General features: G+C 45.1%; 1 protein-coding gene across 2 annotated transcripts in view; it reads left to right on the plus strand.

Annotated features, from left to right (window-relative positions):
• The first annotated feature begins 2,217 nt into the window (after positions 1–2,217).
• LOC115102692 (dihydropyridine-sensitive L-type skeletal muscle calcium channel subunit alpha-1-like) overlaps positions 2,218–20,162 on the plus strand; it is a 46,906-nt gene continuing 28,961 nt past the window's right edge. Inside the window, exons 1-15 of one of the 2 annotated variants that reach the window (XM_029622906.2) lie at positions 2,218–2,788; positions 5,440–5,545; positions 11,290–11,429; positions 12,184–12,317; positions 12,701–12,853; positions 13,452–13,657; positions 14,213–14,316; positions 14,676–14,821; positions 15,376–15,451; positions 16,051–16,211; positions 17,726–17,951; positions 18,344–18,551; positions 18,640–18,760; positions 19,281–19,395; positions 19,814–19,913. In XM_029622906.2, the coding sequence (XP_029478766.2) occupies positions 2,592–2,788; positions 5,440–5,545; positions 11,290–11,429; positions 12,184–12,317; positions 12,701–12,853; positions 13,452–13,657; positions 14,213–14,316; positions 14,676–14,821; positions 15,376–15,451; positions 16,051–16,211; positions 17,726–17,951; positions 18,344–18,551; positions 18,640–18,760; positions 19,281–19,395; positions 19,814–19,913 (2,193 nt within the window). In that variant the 5' untranslated portion in view covers positions 2,218–2,591. The remainder of the gene's footprint in view (positions 2,789–5,439; positions 5,546–11,289; positions 11,430–12,183; positions 12,318–12,700; positions 12,854–13,451; positions 13,658–14,212; positions 14,317–14,675; positions 14,822–15,375; positions 15,452–16,050; positions 16,212–17,725; positions 17,952–18,343; positions 18,552–18,639; positions 18,761–19,280; positions 19,396–19,813; positions 19,914–20,162) is intronic. The other variant, XM_029622905.2, reaches the window with a different exon arrangement.

Below are 20,162 nucleotides of genomic sequence, written 5' to 3' on the forward strand. Positions count from 1 at the left end.
ATGATCGGTTGATTTTTAAGACTTCAACTGATACGTTTGAATCGGTTATTACATTTGTTTGTTACAGTTGTCATATCTTGCACTGTTGAAAGAATGTCTGTTTGATGTAATTGTCTACATCATGCTTGGAAAAAATAAAAATAAATAAACGTTCCCTTGGTTGAGCTTATTGCTGGTTGAACTGTTGAAGTTGTTTGGTGAAATCTGTTTAAAATAGTTTGAAGCCACTTTTGTCTTCATTCATTATGTTAGAGCCCTTGTTGTCACCTGCATTGCTTACTGCCTTTTTCTGAAGCCGTATCCCTCGTCTTCTGTTGTGCTTGTATTACTCATGACCACTAGATGGCAGCACATTATTTTGTATTTTATATCGGCCTGTCTATGTTAGCTGGGCCTGGGGGGAGGGGGGGGATACTTCAAAGAACAAAATGACCAACCGCACATTTTGTTAACAGAACACTTAGCTTAGTCCTTTTTAACAACGTTGCAGTAGCTAGAGGACTTGTGATAAGCTATTTCACAGCCTTTATGATTAACCTTACAAGTTTAAATTAAATGCTTGTGTGTTGTTTTTTTTGTTTGGTATAGGAAGTTAGAAGTCGTGAATGGTATTCTTTTGATGCAGTTTAGACATGCCACCTGCCCTATCCTGGAGAGGGGTTCTGTGGAATTATGGTGTCGAGATGTGGCCCGTTCTTGTAGGTTCATGCTCTACAACATCCGCAGAGTACGACCCTGCCTCACACAGGAAGCAGCGCAGGTCCTAATCCAGGCACTTGTCATCTCCCGTCTGGATTACTGCAACTCGCTGTTGGCTGGGCTCCCTGCCTGTGCCATTAAACCCCTACAACTCATCCAGAACGCCGCAGCCCATCTGGTGTTCAACCTTCCCAAGTTCTCTCACGTCACCCCGCTCCTCCGCTCTCTCCACTGGCTTCCAGTTGAAGCTCGCATCCGCTACAAGACCATGGTGCTTGCCTACGGAGCTGTGAGGGGAACGGCACCTCAGTACCTCCAGGCTCTGATCAGGCCCTACACCCAAACAAGGGCACTGCGTTCATCCACCTCTGGCCTGCTCGCCTCCCTACCACTGAGGAAGTACAGTTCCCGCGCAGCCCAGTCAAAACTGTTCGCTGCTCTGGCCCCCCAATGGTGGAACAAACTCCCTCACGACGCCAGGACAGCGGAGTCAATCACCACCTTCCGGAGACACCTGAAACCCCACCTCTTTCAGGAATACCTAGGATAGGATAAAGTAATCCTTCTCACCCCCTTAAAAGATTTAGATGCACTATTGTAAAGTGGCTGTTCCACTGGATGTCTTAAGGTGAACGCACCAATTTGTAAGTCGCTCTGGATAAGAGCGTCTGCTAAATGACTTAAATGTAATGTAATGTAAATGAGATCAATGTCAAACAGGTAAATATGTTGTGTAACACTTCAGAGAAATCATGACAACATGAGAAGACTCTTAATCGTCGCTAATGGCCCTATTCCCTATATATTGCACTACTTTTGGCCAGGGCCCTGGTCAAAACTAGCGCACTAAATAGGGAGTAGGGTGGCATTTGGGATGCATCCTTTGTGTTCCTGCCTGCCAACTCACTGTGCTGTTCAGATGAAGAATGTTTATACTGTAGACTAGTTTGGGTTGGTACTACGATATAAACACTCCTCCATCTGCACTGTGTCACAGAAGCACAACAAGTCAGCCTGCCCTGGCCACTGAAGGCAAGAAAGAACATCCACACCTCTTTTCCTCCCTCTCTCCTCCCTCTTTTCTCCTCTTCTTTTTCATGTGTTCAGACAATGCCGCTAGAGCTGCTACAAGTACCTCCTTCCTGGCCTCCCTCTTTCCTCTTCTTCATGTTCACAGATTTAGTGTCTTCTTTAAATCTCTACTCGGTAAGGGGACAGCTGCACACTTTCTCTGTCTCTCTTGGGTACAGGCTGTTTTTTCTGCTGCCTCAGGAGGACTTCCTCTATCACTGACTGATCGTGCTTCCCCCTTCATTCCTTGTGCGCACCGTCCCCCACGCCCTCACCCCCAAAACCCCCTTAGCTACCCCTCTACTCCCCTACACCACCCCCCTGCTGTCAGTCCCCCTACCCTCCACCTCCAGCCTGTTAGCCATCCCCAAGCATGGCTACAGTCAGTCCGTCGTCAGCGCTCTATATTTAAATCAGGGAGGCGGCCGGGCCAGCTGCTGTTCTTCAAGCAGCTCAGAGACAGCTCCTCTTAAGTTTTCCTCTCCTGGTCTGGTGCAGGTTACTCCTCTAACAGGAGCCTGGGCCAAGTGGATCGCTGTCCTGTCCCTGTTCCTGTGGCTCTGAGGGGGAGAGAGACAAGAGTCAGGAGGACAGAAAGAAGGAGAGCGAGGGAAGAGAGTGGAGGCAGAAGAGAAGAGAGCACAGAACCGACAACCTAATGATTGTGGAAGTTCTGGAACTTAAGTGGGGCCACAGTGGAGTCACTACACAAAGTTGTGTAGCAGATACAACTGTTTCTGGAATATTTGGTGGTGATTAGAGGAGAGGACGTATCTTCCCAGGATTTAGAAGCTTTGTCCCGGGCGGGACAGTAGGACAGTATGGCATCCAGCGGGGAGCCGGCGATGGCTGCGTTGACGTCGTTCATCATGAACGAAGAGGAGCTGAAGAGGAAGCAGAGGGATAAGTTGAAGAAGATGCAGGCGACGGGGGGTAACCCTCGCCCCGCCCGATCCCTCTTCTTCTTCACTCTCAAAAACCCCTTCAGAAAAGCCTGCATTAACATCGTAGAGTGGAAGTATCCTTTAAGGGCCCGTACAGTACACAGAAATGCAGGCGCGCACACATGCACCCTGCGCTCTTTAACACAATCCTGACTCTTGCTCTTTGATTCTGTCGAAGAAATGTTCCATGTGACTTATTTAAGTGATAATGCCTGAGAAGTACAGGTGTTTGTTGGATATGTTGGCACGGGAGTTGTTAAGGCCCGAGACGAAGTCGGGTGTTATACTCTCTGTATGCTCTCTACCCATGTCATACCTATATTCTCTATACGACATTTATGTGCTTGGTGGTTGAACCTTCTATTCTACAGTATCACTCTCGTTTGGACATTTCACAGACTTTAAATGTGTCACTTGCCAAATGTTTTTTTTTTTAGACCAAGTACATATGCAAAAGCAATCTGCCTGCCATGCTAAAAGTGTACGAATAGTTGAACAGGGAACTTCCCAGCTGGTGCATTTAGTTCCTAAGCGCAGCCATGTCTATAATCATCTTTCAAATCTCTGTTGAGGAACTGTTGTAGGTGTTAAAACATTTGTTATGCAGCCTGCCTGGGTTGCCCACCCAGAGTCTATGTGGTATATGTAACCCCAGTCTTTTCACTGTGCGGGAGTGCTTATCCACGGGTTAACCCTGCACGATTTAAAAGACCCAAAGGTTAATGAAGCCAGTTCATTTAGTGATTAGTGTCTGGCTGACTTGGCTGCTTTTATGTGGAAAGAGCATTGTTGAAATGTTAGGGCACAGTTAGCCCATAGATATATATTCTACCAGTATCATATAGTTGAGTAGCCATAATATCTACGGTGTTATATACGGCATCTACTGTGTTATTAGGTGCACTTTCAAATTGCCATGGTCTGAGCTGAGGGGCTTTTCCACCCATTCTAGTTATTCTATGTCTATGACAGTCAGCTTGATCCTGAAGACAGGTTGTTGAAGGATGTTTTCCTACTCTGGGGGTTTCCCACCCTGTTTTCGGATCAGTCTCGTTTACTATAGCTGTCTGCTGGTTTTACATTGGTAAAAACATTTCATCTAGATTTCATCTAGTATTCGTCGACACTATTTCTCCTGGCCAGAGGCAAAAGGACTTTTGATGGTGGAGATGGAGATTGTTATTTCTTAGATCCACTGCTTGTGTCCATCATAGATTATGGTTTGTAAAATGATTTGCCAATTGACAGGATGTCCTATTCATAGATGAAAGATGGCACCTACTTTCTGCAGGCATTGTCGGTTGTTAGGATGAAGCATCCTCTTTGCATTCAACCATAAAAAGAGTTTGATTGTTTACACATCACTTTGTGCTCACAGAATCCAGGCCTCAGGTACTCGGAGCAGAAGAATGTTCTAGAAATAGAAGCTAAAAATATATGCTCTTTACAACACTTGTAAAAATGACTTTTCCTATGTGCCAGACACAACGCCATGCACGAGACCGACCTTAGTAATGCATCATCATCATAGGCAACTCATTTGAGTTTGTGGGACTTATTTGAGTTTGTATAAAGTGTGTTTAAAGGGTTTGTAAATATTCTGGGCTGGTGGTCAGTAGTGCAGCTGTCCTGTGGCATCACACTGAGACACTGCTGCTGAGCTGGCAGGGGATTTCTGACATAGCTCCACTTAGAGGTGGGAATGAGCAGGGCGGGCAGGATTATGGCAGGTTCATGGTCCGTTTATATTCGTTTTTATTTTTAATTCAGTTTCGTTTTAGTCCGTTTTCAGACCTGATTTGCTAGGTTTTATTTAGTTTAATTTTAATGACAAATATTTATTTCGTTTTGTATTATTTAGTTTCAGTTAGGGACAGAAAGTATGCGTTGGAGGCTAGAAGCCATTGGTGTTGTATAGTTTCTGTGTTGTTTGGGATGTCACTTTTTGCCACTGGGGACAGTAATACAAAAAATGATGGGTCAGGTCCAACTTTATATGGACAAAGTGATTGATGATTCCACACCATTAATTCCTATGTGAAGACTCAATGGCCCATTTGAAGCTCAGGAAGTCGGTTTTAGTTTGCTAAAATGGTGTTTCATGTTGACATAAAATCTACAGTATGAAGATAGGCAGAAACTGCTTCCCCAATAGAAATCCCGGATCACACTTGTTTTCAAGGCGATGTTAGCTAGCTAAGCTCAAGCGCAGAAACACGTCATCGGGTCTAACGGTCACCTCGCGTCGAAGTGCGCATGTGCAGGCTATCAAATCAAAGGCACTAATTTGATACAAAGTTGTTTTTGACAAAAATGTAAATGTGTCAGTTTTTCACTTTCACAAAGTTGGAGTAACAACATGTTCAACTACTTAAATGACATTGGCTCGAATCTGTTGTGCATTTCGATTTAGAGGCTAGCTGAGTATCTCAAGGCCAACAGGGTTAATGCAGGCTGCCAGTAGCAACTCAATTACATTTAGAACTTCTTCTGCGTACGATTTTAAAATAATCGGTTCACGGACATGCAGACGCAAAACAAATGAGGAAATCACTTGACTGTTTTCACCATCAAGGTCGTATCTCAGGAAGCATCACAGTGAAATCCACAACAAGAGCATATCTCTCAATAGCTCAATGTTCCTGTCTGGTCCAGTCTCATATTTTTCAATATTAGCCCTGTGTGTATCTGCCTGGTTGTTGTCTTCCTGAGCCGTCCTCTCCAGACCCTTTGAGATCATCATCCTGCTGACCATCTTTGCCAACTGTGTGGCCTTGGCTGTGTTCCTACCCATGCCTGAAGACGACAACAACGCTACCAACACCAGCCTGGTGAGAAACGACTGACCTGATCTTCAGTTTGTGTGTTCTGATTGTAACATAATTATGACATGCACTGAGTATACCATACATTAGGAAAACCTGCTGGCCCGTGTTGACTCCAATGACCCCACAGTTGAGGCTACATTTGGGGGGTTTTCCCAGTGGAGTGATGTCACATCAACATGCAGTAAGAGGGTATTTTGTGGCTGAGGTCAACTAAGGCATGTTGAACAAACTTGACGGTCGTCAGTTGGACAACAACAGCTGTGTCCTTCTATCCTTAGCATATGACTGGTAGGCTAATACATGGCACACATGCTTGAAATCCAAGTAATCTCCTTCGAAACAAACAAAGTGTTTGGTCATAGTCAGTTGGTCATCTCGGTGCTTCCCCTTTCGAGTCATCGCCAGGTCAGACTGTCCTGTCCAGTAGCTAACTGCTCCAGCTATAGTATATCGGCCCCTTGAGTCCCATCCTCATCCTCAACATGCCTCCAGAGCTAAGACAGTGCTGTACGTAGGGCAACATGTGGAAATATACTGACTAGGAGGCAAGGGAATCAGTGAGAGGGTTTTAGTTTACATGCTGAACGTTTTATATAGAGGTTGAGTATGAGGTTGAGGGAGTATGAGGTTGAGGGAGTATGAGGTTGAGATTTTGGAGCCTTGGTTTTTGACAGTGTCACACCAGCATGGTAAATGAGACCGTGACATTAGTTCGGATATAGTCGCTCATGACAGACTGTTAGCTGGAGAGATTTGTTTCTGGGTTCCAAGATTAGCCAGGATGTGATTTCCGTCCGCATACACTGGACAACAGCCACTCATCATCTTAACACCGCTACGCTATCAACTAGGCTGGGTGCCAGTCTGAACTGCTCTCTTACCAGCTCAAATCCATAATGAAATAGACAGGCACCCAGGCTAAGTATCAACAGCACCTAATAAAATATAGATAAGATATAGTTTTAATAAATTGATCACACTCTACATAGCAGGTGACTCTTAATGTCTCCAACGTTTATCACACTCAGTGACTGTTAAGGCAAGACAGGCGTTAGGCAGGTGTTCGCCCTCCCTAGCCTGGTCTGAGGAGCATCCTGAGGCTTTATTTTTAGGCCTGTGCTCATAGGTGTGTGTTGATGTACTGATGTGGGTGTGGGTGTGGGAGTACGGTGCAGGCCATAGTTCTGAGTCGGAGGGTTATACTTGTACATAACCCCACAACCCAGGAGGTTTTTCCATACACTCACCCCATAACTTAGGGGATTTCTGAAGGAATATTTGAAAGTGTCTTGAGATAACTAGTCGATAATACTGGAGCGTGGCTGTGTGTGTAAGGATTGTCTCCGAAGATCAGAGACAGGCTTTCAGATCAGGCACACAGAACATGCAATGAAAATAAATCTAGTTGTTTCAACTCATTATTTTTAAGTAACTGGTTCTGCAGTTTTTTTTCTCAGCCCAAGTATTACCTGAATAACCCAAAACATTGGCCAAACAAGAGAGAACTATACTGAACAAAAATATAAACACAACCTGCAACAATTTCAAAGATTTTACTGAGTTACAGTTCATTTAAGGAAATCAGTCAATTGAAATGAATTCATTATGTCTTAATCTATGGATTTAACAAATTTGTGCCCAAAATTAGAGAGAAATAAGCTTTTTGTGCGTATGAAAAATGTCTAGGATCTTTTATTTCAGCTCATGAAATATATGTTGCATTTATATTTTTGCACAGTCTAGTTCTACACACAGACAGTGCTTTTAACATACATATTTGACACACATTGCTCTTCATGATTACATTGTGCATGTTCATTTCTACAGTAATTCATATTCAACATGTCCTCACCTGGGATTTGAACTTGCAACCTCTTGGTTCACGACATTCCAATCTTACAGCTACGCCACCACACCTTGGTCAATGACTGATTTCACCTGTGTTGCTACACTACGCACTTCAAAGTCAATCTCAACTCTGCTAGAAGTACACTCAAGATAAACTATTTTATTTATCCTAGTGATTAAAGATTTGCGTTAAAACTGAATAAAATGCCCCACCAACTTTAGACAACCGTACAAAAAAAAAAATGACAGAAATAACCTACGTAAATCAATGAAGAGAGAATAGTCAGATGAACTGATAATTGACATTGACGTGGTGGCGTAGCTGTAAGCTTGGAATGCCGTGAACCAAGAGTTTGTGAATTCAAATCCCAGTTGGGGACAGGTTGAATAATAATTACAGTATACATGCACAATGTAATAATGCATGTCAACGTGTGACAAATATGTATGTTTAAAGCACTGTGTGTGTAACTAGTTGTTCAAACTTGTTTTAGTTGAGCAAACACATCATTTTTGTTGGAGCAAAGCTTAGGCCAACCATTTTTGTTGTTAAGGTAACACGGACCAAACATTTGAGTAAACAAAAAAAGCCCGTGGAACCAGTTAATAATTATTAGTTGAAACATTACTTGACACACGGTCATAACCATGTCATAATATGTCACAACTGACATAACTTGCCATAATATGTTATAATCTGGTCGTAAACACTGTGATGACTCATACATTTACACCTGTTGTGGCATATATTGTGTTATTTTATGGCAGTCTATGACCCTGACAGACAGACCTTAGGCACTCCTACTGTATAGAATGTTTAGATGGAACACCCAGTGCACCAACTGCCCCTTAGCGCCACATAGCTAGCTAGCTAGCTAGTGCACCCAAGTTCACGAACCCTGTGCCTGGCTCTCCCTAGTTCTGCTTCCTCGTAGTTCTACAACATAGAAACTAGTTGCCTGTGCCATGGTCCTGCGTGTCTCAGTTAGTAGAGCAGAACGCTTGCGGCGCCAGGATTGTGTGTTCGACTTCCGCTGGGGACATCCATATGGAATGAATAATACAAGCACTACTGTAAATTGCTTTGAATACAAGCATCTGCTAAATGGAACTAAGTTATGGTCCACGTTCCACATCCTTTCATCACAACAGAGTAACACTACCATGGCCAACATACTGTTAATGTGTTGTCCGTCCATAGGATACACACCCATCTCATCACCCTAGATTACAACCCCAGCATGATCCATCTAGCCATTCCTGTCATTAGATCTGATTTGGCATAAGATATCCTAATGTTCCCTGATTAATCCTGTATGACTCGTCTCTCAGCTGGCCCTTGACTGGGCTCTCAGCCCACCCACCAGCTCCTCGGTGAGTGAGTCATTCCAAGGATGCGAGGCCTGAAACAGGAGCTGTCCTCTGGGCTCTGGATTAACAAACCCACTCTCCCCCTGGTCGTCAGAAGTAGGTGTATAAGACCGGGGTTCAAGTAGTATTGCTTCTGGTCTGAAGACCACCCTCCCTGGTTGTTAGAAGAAGTGTGTCGACGTGCATTCACAGTCAGCATCACCTCACGGACGCAGAGCACTGTCACTGGAAACACTCAGTCAGATACTTATACATACTGTCCCGCTTACACACTACATGAAATCATGGGCATTAATATGGAGTTGGTCCCACCTTTGCTGCTATAATATCCTCCAGTCTTCTGGGAAGGCTTTCCACTAGATGTTGGAACATTGTTTCTGGGACTTGTATCCATTCAGCCACAAGAGCGTTAGTGAGGTCAGGCACTGAAGTTGGGCGATTAGGCCTGGCTCGCATTCGGGGTTCTAATTCATCCCAAAGGTGTTTGATGGGGTTGAGGTCAGGGCTCCGTGCAGGCCTGTCAAGTTCTTCCACACCGATCTCGACAAACCATTTCTGTATGGACCTCGCTTTGTGCACGGGGGCATTGACATGCTGAAACAGGAAAGAGCCTTCCCCAAACTGTTGCCATAAAGTTGGAAGAACAGAATCGTCTAGAATGTCATTGTATGCTGTAGCATTAAGATTTCCCTTCACTGGAACTAAGGGGCCTAGACCGAACCATGAAAAACAGCCCCAGATCATTATTCCTCTTCCAACAAACTTTACAGTTGGCACTATGCACTCATTCGCCACGCATCTTCCAAACCCAGATTAATATGTCAGACTGCCAGAGAACACGTTTCCACTGCTTTAGAGTCCAATGGCGGCGAGCTTTACTCGGCCATGGAAACCCATTTCATGAAGTTCCCTACGAACAGTTATTGTGCTTACGTTGCTTCCAGAGGCAATTTGGAACTCGGTAGTGAGTGTTGCAACTGAGGACACGTTCTGTGAGCTTGTGTGGCATACCACTTTGCGGCTGAGCCGTTGTTGCTCCTAGACGTTTCCACTTCACAATAACAGAGCTTACAGTTGACCAGGGCAGCTCTAGCAGGGCAGGAATTTGATGAACTGACTTGTTGGAAAGACTGAGGAGTGTTTGTCTGTCCTAACGACCACGGTGGTGTTAGTTTTATTCTTTAGAAGGACGCTGGCTATTAAAGTAATTTTACCGATCAGATCTACAGTACACGTAAATAGTTCATCTGAATATTGACTACTAATAAGTATAAGCAGTGAGTAACGATGAGTAACTCTGAGCCAACTGCAATGCTGCTATATACAAGACAATTCACTTTTCACAAATTCCATTATTTAACCTTTATTTAACCAGGAAGTCCCATTTGAGGTCAGAAGAGCTCTTTCTCAATGGAGACCTGGCCAAACTAGAACTCAAGCAGGGTTTAGTTCTGTGACTGTTCTTCACTGCACAGACATATGTAAATACAGTGTGGAAAACATTTAGAATAGCTATTTGAATCCATCCAATCGGTTTGTTACAGTCAGGGGAACCAGGAAATAACTGAACTCCTTGGAAGTGATTTGGCAACACAGAGATGTAAAGGCCTAAACGTAGTCCCCGAAAAGTAGCTGTCGTTAATGTAGTCTGTCACGGTGCAGTTGTTGTGTGTTCCACAGTTCCTCTGCCTGTCTGTTCTAGCGACCGCCACAGTGTGTGTATAGAGACAGAGGGACACCCTACATGGTGCTGTTTATGTGTGAGCTTGCCTGCTCTTCCTGACACTATCAATGCTAGAGCTAATACCACAGGGAATCAAATGTTTATCCGACTTATCGTCTGTAGCATTATCAGCTCGAACGAAGTCAAAGAAGATGATCTGTGTCCTTAATAACCATTGGTTACAAAACATCATACTTTCACTCTGCCTACTGTTTATGTGAGTGCAAGTATGTTAGTATGTGAGCCAGTGTGTGTGTGTGTAGCTGACAAAACTTCAATGGCACCCAGTCTCACCATACGTCCCTCCTTACTGAGTCAGCGTCATCCCTTTAAACCCTGTCCAGGCCCTGCCTAATCAGAGCTGTCGCGAGAGAACAAGCTGGCTGGCAAATCTAATACCGTTAAAGCCTGTTTGATTCTACAGCAGCCGGTTGTGTCAAAGGTGACCCCAATCATTTTCCCTTAAATGCTCACTCCTATCTTCTTATATCGTTAATGAAGGGGGAAGAAACAGAAGTAAATATCACAGAGTGGGCCTTGAAATGCCTTTCATCCTCTATTGAACTAACTGCCGTCAATAGGTCTTTTCCGGCAGATGGGCTCTTTGCTTTCCTAAAATGAAAGATGTTAGACCCGGGAGTTGGGTATCAAATCTGATCCCGGCCTGTTCGGTGTGTATGTTGTGCGTGAGCTTTACAACTGCAAATTGGAACAAACTCCCTTGTCTCTTTTCTACTGGATAAGTAAAGATGACGAGTTTTGCAAAGAGTCTCATTGCCAAAGTTTTCGTGTCTTTCTCTTTCAGGAGAGTCTGGAGTATATCTTCCTGGTGATCTTTACGTTGGAGTGCTTTCTGAAGATAATAGCGTACGGCTTTGTATTCCACGAGGGAGCCTATCTGCGGAACGCTTGGAACGTACTGGACTTCGTCATTGTCTTCATGGGGTAAGACGTGCCCTTATGGGAGGGCTCCGTATGGAAGCCAATCAATCAAACTAGCATTGTATGGTTTGGTTCTGCACAACAGCGTATTACAGTCACATTCAGTTTTATGCCAGTAGATTATAAAGGGGGCATACAATGCATTACAACCACACCGCAATGCATTACAACCACACCGCAATGCATTACAACCACACCGCAATGCATTACAACCACACCGCAATGCATTACAACCACACCACAATGCATTACAACCACACCACAATGTATTACAACCACACCACAATGCATTACAACCACCCCACAATGCATTACAACCACCCCACAATGCATTACAACCACACCACAATGTATTACAACCACACCGCAATGCATTACAACCACACCACAATGCATTACAACCACACCACAATGTATTACAACCACACCGCAATGCATTACAACCACCCCACAATGCATTACAACCACACCACAATGCATTACACCCACACCACAATGCATTACAACCACACCACAATGCATTACAACCACACCACAATGCATTACAACCACACCACAATGCATTATGCTTGGCTTTAGTTGGCTTCAGGTTACAGAGAAAGTCGATTGTTTAGTATCTCTGTGGTGTTCAGTTAGTTGCATGCCACTCTATAATGTCCTATGTAGCTGTTATAAAGGCTTTATGAATGTGTACGTAGTGAGCCTAGAGTAAAAGTGTCACCAGTTACTGATTCTATCTGTTGTTTTTCTCCTGCAGCCTCTTCACCATCGCCCTGGACACCATCAACTATCTAGCAGGCATTCACATGGAGAAGGGAGGAGGGTTAGATATGAAGGCCCTCAGGGCATTCAGGGTGCTCAGGCCCCTACGTCTCGTAACTGGAGTCCCCAGTAAGAACCAACACATGACCCAAACACGCACGCCCACGCACGCCCACACACGCCCACGCACGCCCACACACACCCACACACGCCCACACACGCCCACACACGCCCACACATTGTTTGATGTTTCAGTTGTTTGATTCTCCAGTGCAGCGTTTCGACCAAATGTTCTTCGTCAGGCTTCGAGTAACATTCACAGTGGGTCATAGTGGGTCACACTGTCATCTCATTCCATTATGTTTTACAATATTGTTTCTTCAGGTTTTAGCTTAGCGCGCATTTCTGTTTCTTTACCACACCATTGACCCTCATTGTTGGCTAATATGTCTGTTTTTTTTTTATTGAAGTAATACTGAGGTAGTGAGCTCCTACCTTTTGTTCCCCTCCAGGCCTTCAGGTGGTGATGAACTCTATCCTGAAGGCAATGCTGCCCCTGTTGCACATTGGCCTGCTGGTCTTCTTCATGGTCACCATCTACGCCATCGTAGGTCTGGAGCTCTTTAAGTGTAAGATGCACAAGACCTGCTACTGGACTGGCACAGGTAAGCGACAAAGTAGTAGATAGTAAAGAGTATGTGAAGAGTATTTGAGGTAAGTCACTCACATTGAGGACAAACAACTATGACAACCAGGTAATATTTGGACAACCAGGTCATATTTGGACAACCAGGTAATATTTGGACAACCAGGTAATATTTGGACAACCAGGTCATATTTGGACAACCAGGTAATATTTGGACAACCAGGTAATATTTGGACAACCAGGTCATATTTGGACAACCAGGTCATATTTGGACAACCAGGTCATATTTGGACAACCAGGTAATATTTGGACAACCAGGTAATATTTGGATGGAGGTCTGAGTTGTAAACAAGGCACCTGGTCGCTAATGTGTTAGTGCTGTATAGTCTTTGCTATACAGCGCGTACTGATCACGTCACCACACATCAACGTCTTTCACAATGAAAATGTTTCTGTGACGCTCTCTGTCCTTTCCTCCAAAATGTTGGAATTGGAATTGGGTTTTTCTGAATTTATTGGAATTGAAATAGAATTGACCCTAACCCTGGTCACCACACATCAACATCTTTCACAATAAAACATTTGGTTGTCTCTCTCTCTCTCTCTCTCTCCTCCAGACATCATGGCTACATTAGAGAACGAGAGGCCCGCCCCCTGTGCCCAGGCCGGTAACGGGCGCCGCTGCCTCCTCAACGGGACAGAGTGTCGTTCAGGCTGGGCGGGGCCAAACTTCGGCATCACCCACTTTGACAACTTTGGTTTCGCCATGCTCACCGTCTTCCAGTCTATCACTATGGAGGGCTGGACCGATGTGCTCTACTGGGTCAGTCTCTCCTCCCTATGAGAAGCATCTGACTGCAGACTCACAGCAGGGTCCTGTGGCGTGCCATTACCTGAGAGGACCATACATCTAGGCACTTCACAGAACATGAGATGCAGTCAGAATCCGGCTGCGATTCCGCAGACAGCTTATTTTGCCTCCCAATGACCTAATTAAAGGCAGTGTATTAGAATAGATGACCCATCCAGCTTCGTCGTGGTGTAGCAAACAACCTACTGTATTACAGTAGTGACGCTGTAGTTGGTAGTAATGTTGTGCTGTCCTTCAGGTGAATGATGGCCCTGGCTCTCCTTTGTGACTGTATGACAACTCGGTCCTGGGGACCCCAAGAGGTGCACGTTTAGATTTTTGCCCTAGCACTACCCAGCTGATTCCAATTATCAACATGTCATCAAATTCGATTTTCTGAATCAGCTGTGTAGTGCTATGGGAACCAAAATGTGCCCCCCTTTGGGGCCCCAGGACCGAGTTTGGGAAACACTTGTGTATTATGTTGTAGTGACATTGTAGCAATGCAGTAGTGATGTTCTCCTGCAGGTGAACGATGCCATAGGAAACGAGTGGCCCTGGCTCTACTTTGTGACTCTGATCCTAATTGGATCCTTCTTCGTGCTCAATCTGGTCCTGGGTGTTCTCAGCGGGTATGATCATGTCCTCTATTCTACTCTACGCTTTTAGAAAAAAAAGGTGCTATCTGGAACCTAGAAAGGCTCATTGGCTGTCCCCATAGGAGAACCCTTTGAAGAACCCTTCTTGGTTCCGCATAGAACCCTTCTTGGTTCCGCATAGAACCCTTTTGGGTTCCACGTAGAACCCTTTCTACAGAAGGTTCCACATGGAACCCAAAATGGTTCTCCTATTTGGACAGCCGAAGAACCCTTTTGGAACCCTTTTTTCCCTAAGAGTATACTGTTCTTCTAGTTACCTTGTCTGGTGTATTTAATCAGAAATGTCTCTTATTTTCTACACAACCTTTTTTTGTCCTCTTCCCTACACCCAGAGAGTTCACTAAGGAGAGAGAGAAGGCTAAGTCCCGAGGGGAGTTCCAGAAGTTGAGGGAGACCCAGCAGCTGGATGAGGACCTGAAGGGTTACATGGAATGGATCACTCAGGCTGAGGTCCTAGAAAACGACCAGGAGGGGAAAGGTAGATTGACTCGTGAGGGTGCCCGACATCTCTTGGAGGTGTCCGACGTCTAAATTGTTATAGGGTGTCTGATTTGTTCTGGGGGTTCCCAGGGATTTGAGCAACATTGCATTTTATATTTTAGTCATTTAGCAGACACTCTTATCCAGAGCAACTTACAAATGAGTGCATTCATCTTAAGATAGCTAGGTGAGACAACTACATATCACAGTCATAGTAAGTACATGTTCCCTCAATAATGTAGTTAACAGCAAAGTCAGTGATAGTCAGAAAAGGCAAGTTGGGGCGGGGTGCCCCTGGGGGTTTATTTAAGATGCACTTCAAAGAGGTAGGGTTTCAGACATTTTCGGAAGATGGGTAGGGACTCTGCTGTTTTGATGTTAAGGGGAAGCTTGTTCCACCATTGGGGTGCCAGGACAGAGAAGAGCTTTGACTGGGCTGAGTGGGAGCTGACCCCCTGTAGGGGTTGGAGGGCCAAGAGACAAGAGGTGGGTTGGGGTGTAGGGTGTCTTAATGTATACAAGTCCCCCTAATATTCTGTTTATTCTTGGCAGGACTCCTGCCTTTGACGGAGGCAGACACAGACAGTCTGATAGGGAAGGAGAGTGAGAGCCGGGTGGTGTACTATTAGTGAGTACGGAGATAAAAACATAAGCAATACATCATTTAAATGTAATATATATATATTTTTTTTACAGATCATAGACACGGTAACTGACTTCAGACCATTCTCTCCCTCTCTGCTCTCTCTGTCTCCCTCTGTTTTTCTCCCTCTCTCTCTCCCTCTCTCTCTCTCTCTCTCTCTCTCTTCCTCTCTCTCCCCTCTCTCTCTCTCTCTTCCTCTCTCTCCCTCTCTCTCTCTCTCTCTCTCTCTCTCCCTCATTCTCTCCCTCTCTGCTCTCTCTGTCTCCCTCTGTTTTTCTCCCTCTCTCTCTCATTTCCTCTCTCTCCCTCTCTCCCTCTCTCCCTCTCTCTCTCTCTTTCTCTCTCTTCCTCTCTCTCTGTCTCTCCTCCTCTCCTCTCTCCCCCTCTTGTCTCTCATTTCTCCTCCCTCTTTCCCTCTCTTTCTCTCTCAACCCTCTCTCCCTCTCTCCTCTCTCTGTCTCTCCTCCTCTCCTCTCTCCCCCTCTTGTCTCTCATTTCTCCTCCCTCTTTCCATCTCTTTCTCTCTCAACCCTCTCTCTCTCCCTCTCTCTCTCTCTGTCTCTCCTCCTCTCCTCTCTCCCCAGTCGTCAGGCTCGTCGCTGGAACCGGTTCTTCAGGATGAAGTGTCTCGTCTATGTAAAATCAAAGACATTTTATTGGTCTGTGATTCTGGTGGTCTTCCTGAATACTATTGCCATCGCTAGTGAACATCACCACCAGTCAGACATGCTTACTACTGTACAAGGTACACACACACACACACACACACACACACACGCATGCACGCAGGCATGCAGGCATTCACAAACATACATACACACACACACTCATGCACACACTACTATATAAGGTCTGTTTTACGCTCTCACTGATGCTGCCATTGACTAGTACATCTAGGAAGCATGTTCTGCATTGGCCCGATTCAGAGTAAAGATAAGCTGCCACAACTCAGGCTTTCGCTTAAATCGTTCATTGATGTCAATAAGATACTTGCACAAAAATATTGCGTTATGCAGATCTCAGGTCAGAATTTTGGCACATAAGCATACACAAGTGTATTGTATCTCGTTTCTGTTATGTCTTTATCTCTTTATATATACTGTGACCTCTTTTACTTATGGTGACTTTTTTTTAGTTTACTAATGTTACCCCCATAGACAGAACCTGAGCCTCTAGTACAGAAATAGCAGCTCCCAGTACAAACCATAAACTACATCAAACGTCCTGCTGTCTCAGGGTCAGTTCTTAGCACCCTGTCTTGCCGATAATGAATGCGGGGGGTTTTACGCACATCCAAAATAATAACAGGAACAGGACAAAAAGAAGGTCCAATATATATATATATATATATATATATATATATATATATATATATATATATATAGAATAATTGCCTGGCAACCCAGACTCCTTGCTCCGGCCAAATGTTACATCACGCCTACGGACGTTATTTCTTCTCCCCAATGAGTCTGGATCTGAATACCTGCCCGACCGACCCTTCACCGGATGCGAACCCATTCGGGGCCGCCTGATTGGTACAGAAACCGGTGGATTGGGCCAGAACACACGTGGGTAAAGCGGCGGTTTGGAAATGTCTCATTGGATTTGTTACTATGATTGGTTAGAGAAGATCCTATCGCTGATGACTTTGTTTTGTACCACGCCCCTCGACACCACAAATGACTTCAATGGCGGCAGAGTAAAGTACGCAGCGAGCGACAGAGCTGCGGAAGAATTTAGTGTGAGTCGTCAGGCGAAGAGAAAAAGCCATAAGGAAATGTCTGCTCACTCTTTTGCTTCTCCCAAAATACATATTTGAATAACCCAAAGGGGATTCGATAACCTAAGCCTTTGGGTGTTTGTTCCCAGCAGAAAGTATTCCGACTTGCAATGAAAAAGATAACCTTCACTCACAAATAAAATATTACTTAGATGGTGGCTGGTGGGAGGAGCTATAGAAGGACATGGTCATTGTAATGGCTGGAAAGGAATCAATGGAAACAGTATCAAACACATCACACATATGGAAACCACATGTTTGACTCCGTTCCATGAATTCCATTCCAGCCATTATAATGAGCCCATCCTCCTATAGCTCCTCCCACCAGCCTCCACTTACTTAGCTGTGTTATTCTCTCTGGTGTCAGGTAGTGCCAACAAAGATCAGTTCTTAGGGGCCTGTCTTGCCTATCCCTGATTTCTTATCGGTTACCTCTTGCCTATCCCTTTGTCCTCGTTGTTTCCTGTGTCCTTTCTCAGATAATGCCAACAAGGTGCTGCTGACCCTGTTTGCGCTGGAGATGTTTGTGAAGATGTACGCTCTGGGCCTGCCTCAATACTTCTTGTCCCTGTTCAACCGCTTCGACTGCTTCGTGGTGAGCGTGGGCATCCTCGAGATCATCCTGGTCACTGCTGACGTCATGTCCCCTCTCGGCATCTCTGTCCTCCGCTGCATCCGCCTGCTGAGACTGCTAAAGGTCACCAAGTAAGTCACCTCACTGGAAGAGCATTTATTGACCAATCGTTTGCTATTCAGAGCGATTTAACATTTGGTGACACAGCTGTTGCTATGATTTTGGGGTTTGTTCTCCGGTGTCTCACAATCACTGAGTGGGATCTCTGTGCTTTCCAAGTTTAATGAGTCAACAAAAAAACAGAACTTGCCAAGCATTGCATTTGAAATGCCGAGATCAACGATATGATATGACATCAGTAATATAATCAGAGTCAATGTAAACAAACATTTGATATAGTCTAATGGCCCTAAGAGGAAAAGTAGCTTTTTATTTTCGTGAGCGCACTGTCAGTAAACCTTTCACCTAAGTACCACTGTACAGTATATCTCTGATAACAGCCCACTATTCTCCCCGCTCTCAGGTATTGGACCTCCCTCAGTAACCTGATTGCCTCCCTGTTAAACTCAGTCCGTTCCATCGCCTCGCTGCTCCTCCTCCTCTTCCTCTTCATCGTAATTTTCTCCCTGCTGGGCATGCAGGTGTTCGGGGGGAAGTTCAACTTCCCAGACCAGGAGATCAGACGCAGTAACTTTGACAACTTCCCCCAGGCGCTCATCAGTGTCTTCCAGGTATTGTGCTTTCTATTGTTGCGTGATGTGTTGACTGACTGGCCGGACTGTCGGATTTGGATGGAATGACTTCCTCCTCTTCATTCAGGTTCTGACAGGGGAGGACTGGAACTCCATCATGTATAATGGTATCATGGCTTACGGTGGACCAGTCTTCCCTGGCATCCTAGTCAGCAGCTACTTCATCATCCTCTTCACCTGTGGAAACTGTATCCTTCACTTCACCAGTACATTGAAAAAGGTTTAGAATATTTATTGAGGAAATGGAATGTGAGGGGATTCAGGCGGAGACTGAGATGAAGCCAACGGCTGTAGAGGAAGGATCCAGGGGGTGGACTCTGTAGTGTTTGAGTCTCGGGTTGACATCATCATCCTCAGGCCGTGGTAGGCTACTGTGGTGATGGCAGTACCCCTCAGGTGATCGGTTGTCACTAGTTACCACAGCCACAAAGTCAAAAGTGGCTTTGTCATAAAAATGTGTGAAAACAAAGTTGAACTTTTGTCTTAATGTAAGGTTCGGCATCGGGTTAGCAGTGTGGTTACTGGCCAACTCGATGAACATTTTTGTTACCGTCGGTCAAGATAGAATAGTTTGTGACGTGTTTGGTTACAGAAATAGGGCTTGTTTAATGGGATGTAAATAATTGTGTAATTACAAGGCTAGACTGTGGCATAGCTAAGAGCAGGCCCAAGTACAGGGCTGTTGTTTCCTGAGTGCTGTGTGAACAGATATCCTCCTCAACGTGTTCCTGGCCATCGCTGTCGACAACCTGGCAGAAGCAGAGAGCCTGACGGCCGCCCAGAAAGACAAAGCAGAGGAGCGAAAGAGGCGGAAACTGCTCAGGTAAACACAACAACCCTCCTTTGACTCAACACACTCTTGTTTGGCACCATTGCAGAAAGAGCTAAATAAAGAAGATGTTAGCAGTGCTTGACTTAGACTTAGACCCAGTACTCATTTTGTGTGCCGGCACCGCTTATATATTTAGTTGCAGGAGCTCCATAATACCTTTGAGCTAATATTCTAAAGGAGGTGCGGGAAGTCAAGAAGAACCAAATCTGAGGTGCCGGTACACAGTTGCGGTGAACTCCTGCCCATGTCAAGTACTGGATGTTAGCTGCTGTTTGCTCAACTTTCTCTATCCTCCTTTATCTTGATCTTCCTTCCTTTCCCATCTTAATCAGCCGCTTGTTAGCTCTACATACTTTATTACAACTAAATGTTCCTCTGTTCTCCCTCTCTCTCCACCTGTTCCTACCAGGGCCAACATGCCAGACAAGGCTGATGAGGAGAGGGTTCTGCTGGCTAAGAAACTGGCTGAACAGAGGGCTAAGATAGAGGGGATTCCCACCACTGCTAAGGTTAGTACTGCTGACTCAAGAGTCCTCTGTCTGTACCTGGCAGGTTAGTGTATGAGGTTAGTTAACTAAGCCTAGCATTAAGAAGCTGGCCGGGCAGAGAACTAAGATAGAGTGGATTCCCACCACCGCTACGGTCAGTCAGCAAAGAGGGCTACTGAGCCAACAGGATCTAACACCACATCTCTTGGTGCAGGGTTACATTTCACTATTTCAGTCCTGAACCAGGTGTTGAGATGGCACTGATAGCCT

This window comes from Oncorhynchus nerka, linkage group LG20, assembly GCF_034236695.1.
Source record: "Oncorhynchus nerka isolate Pitt River linkage group LG20, Oner_Uvic_2.0, whole genome shotgun sequence".
Taxonomy (NCBI): Eukaryota; Metazoa; Chordata; class Actinopteri; order Salmoniformes; family Salmonidae; genus Oncorhynchus; species Oncorhynchus nerka.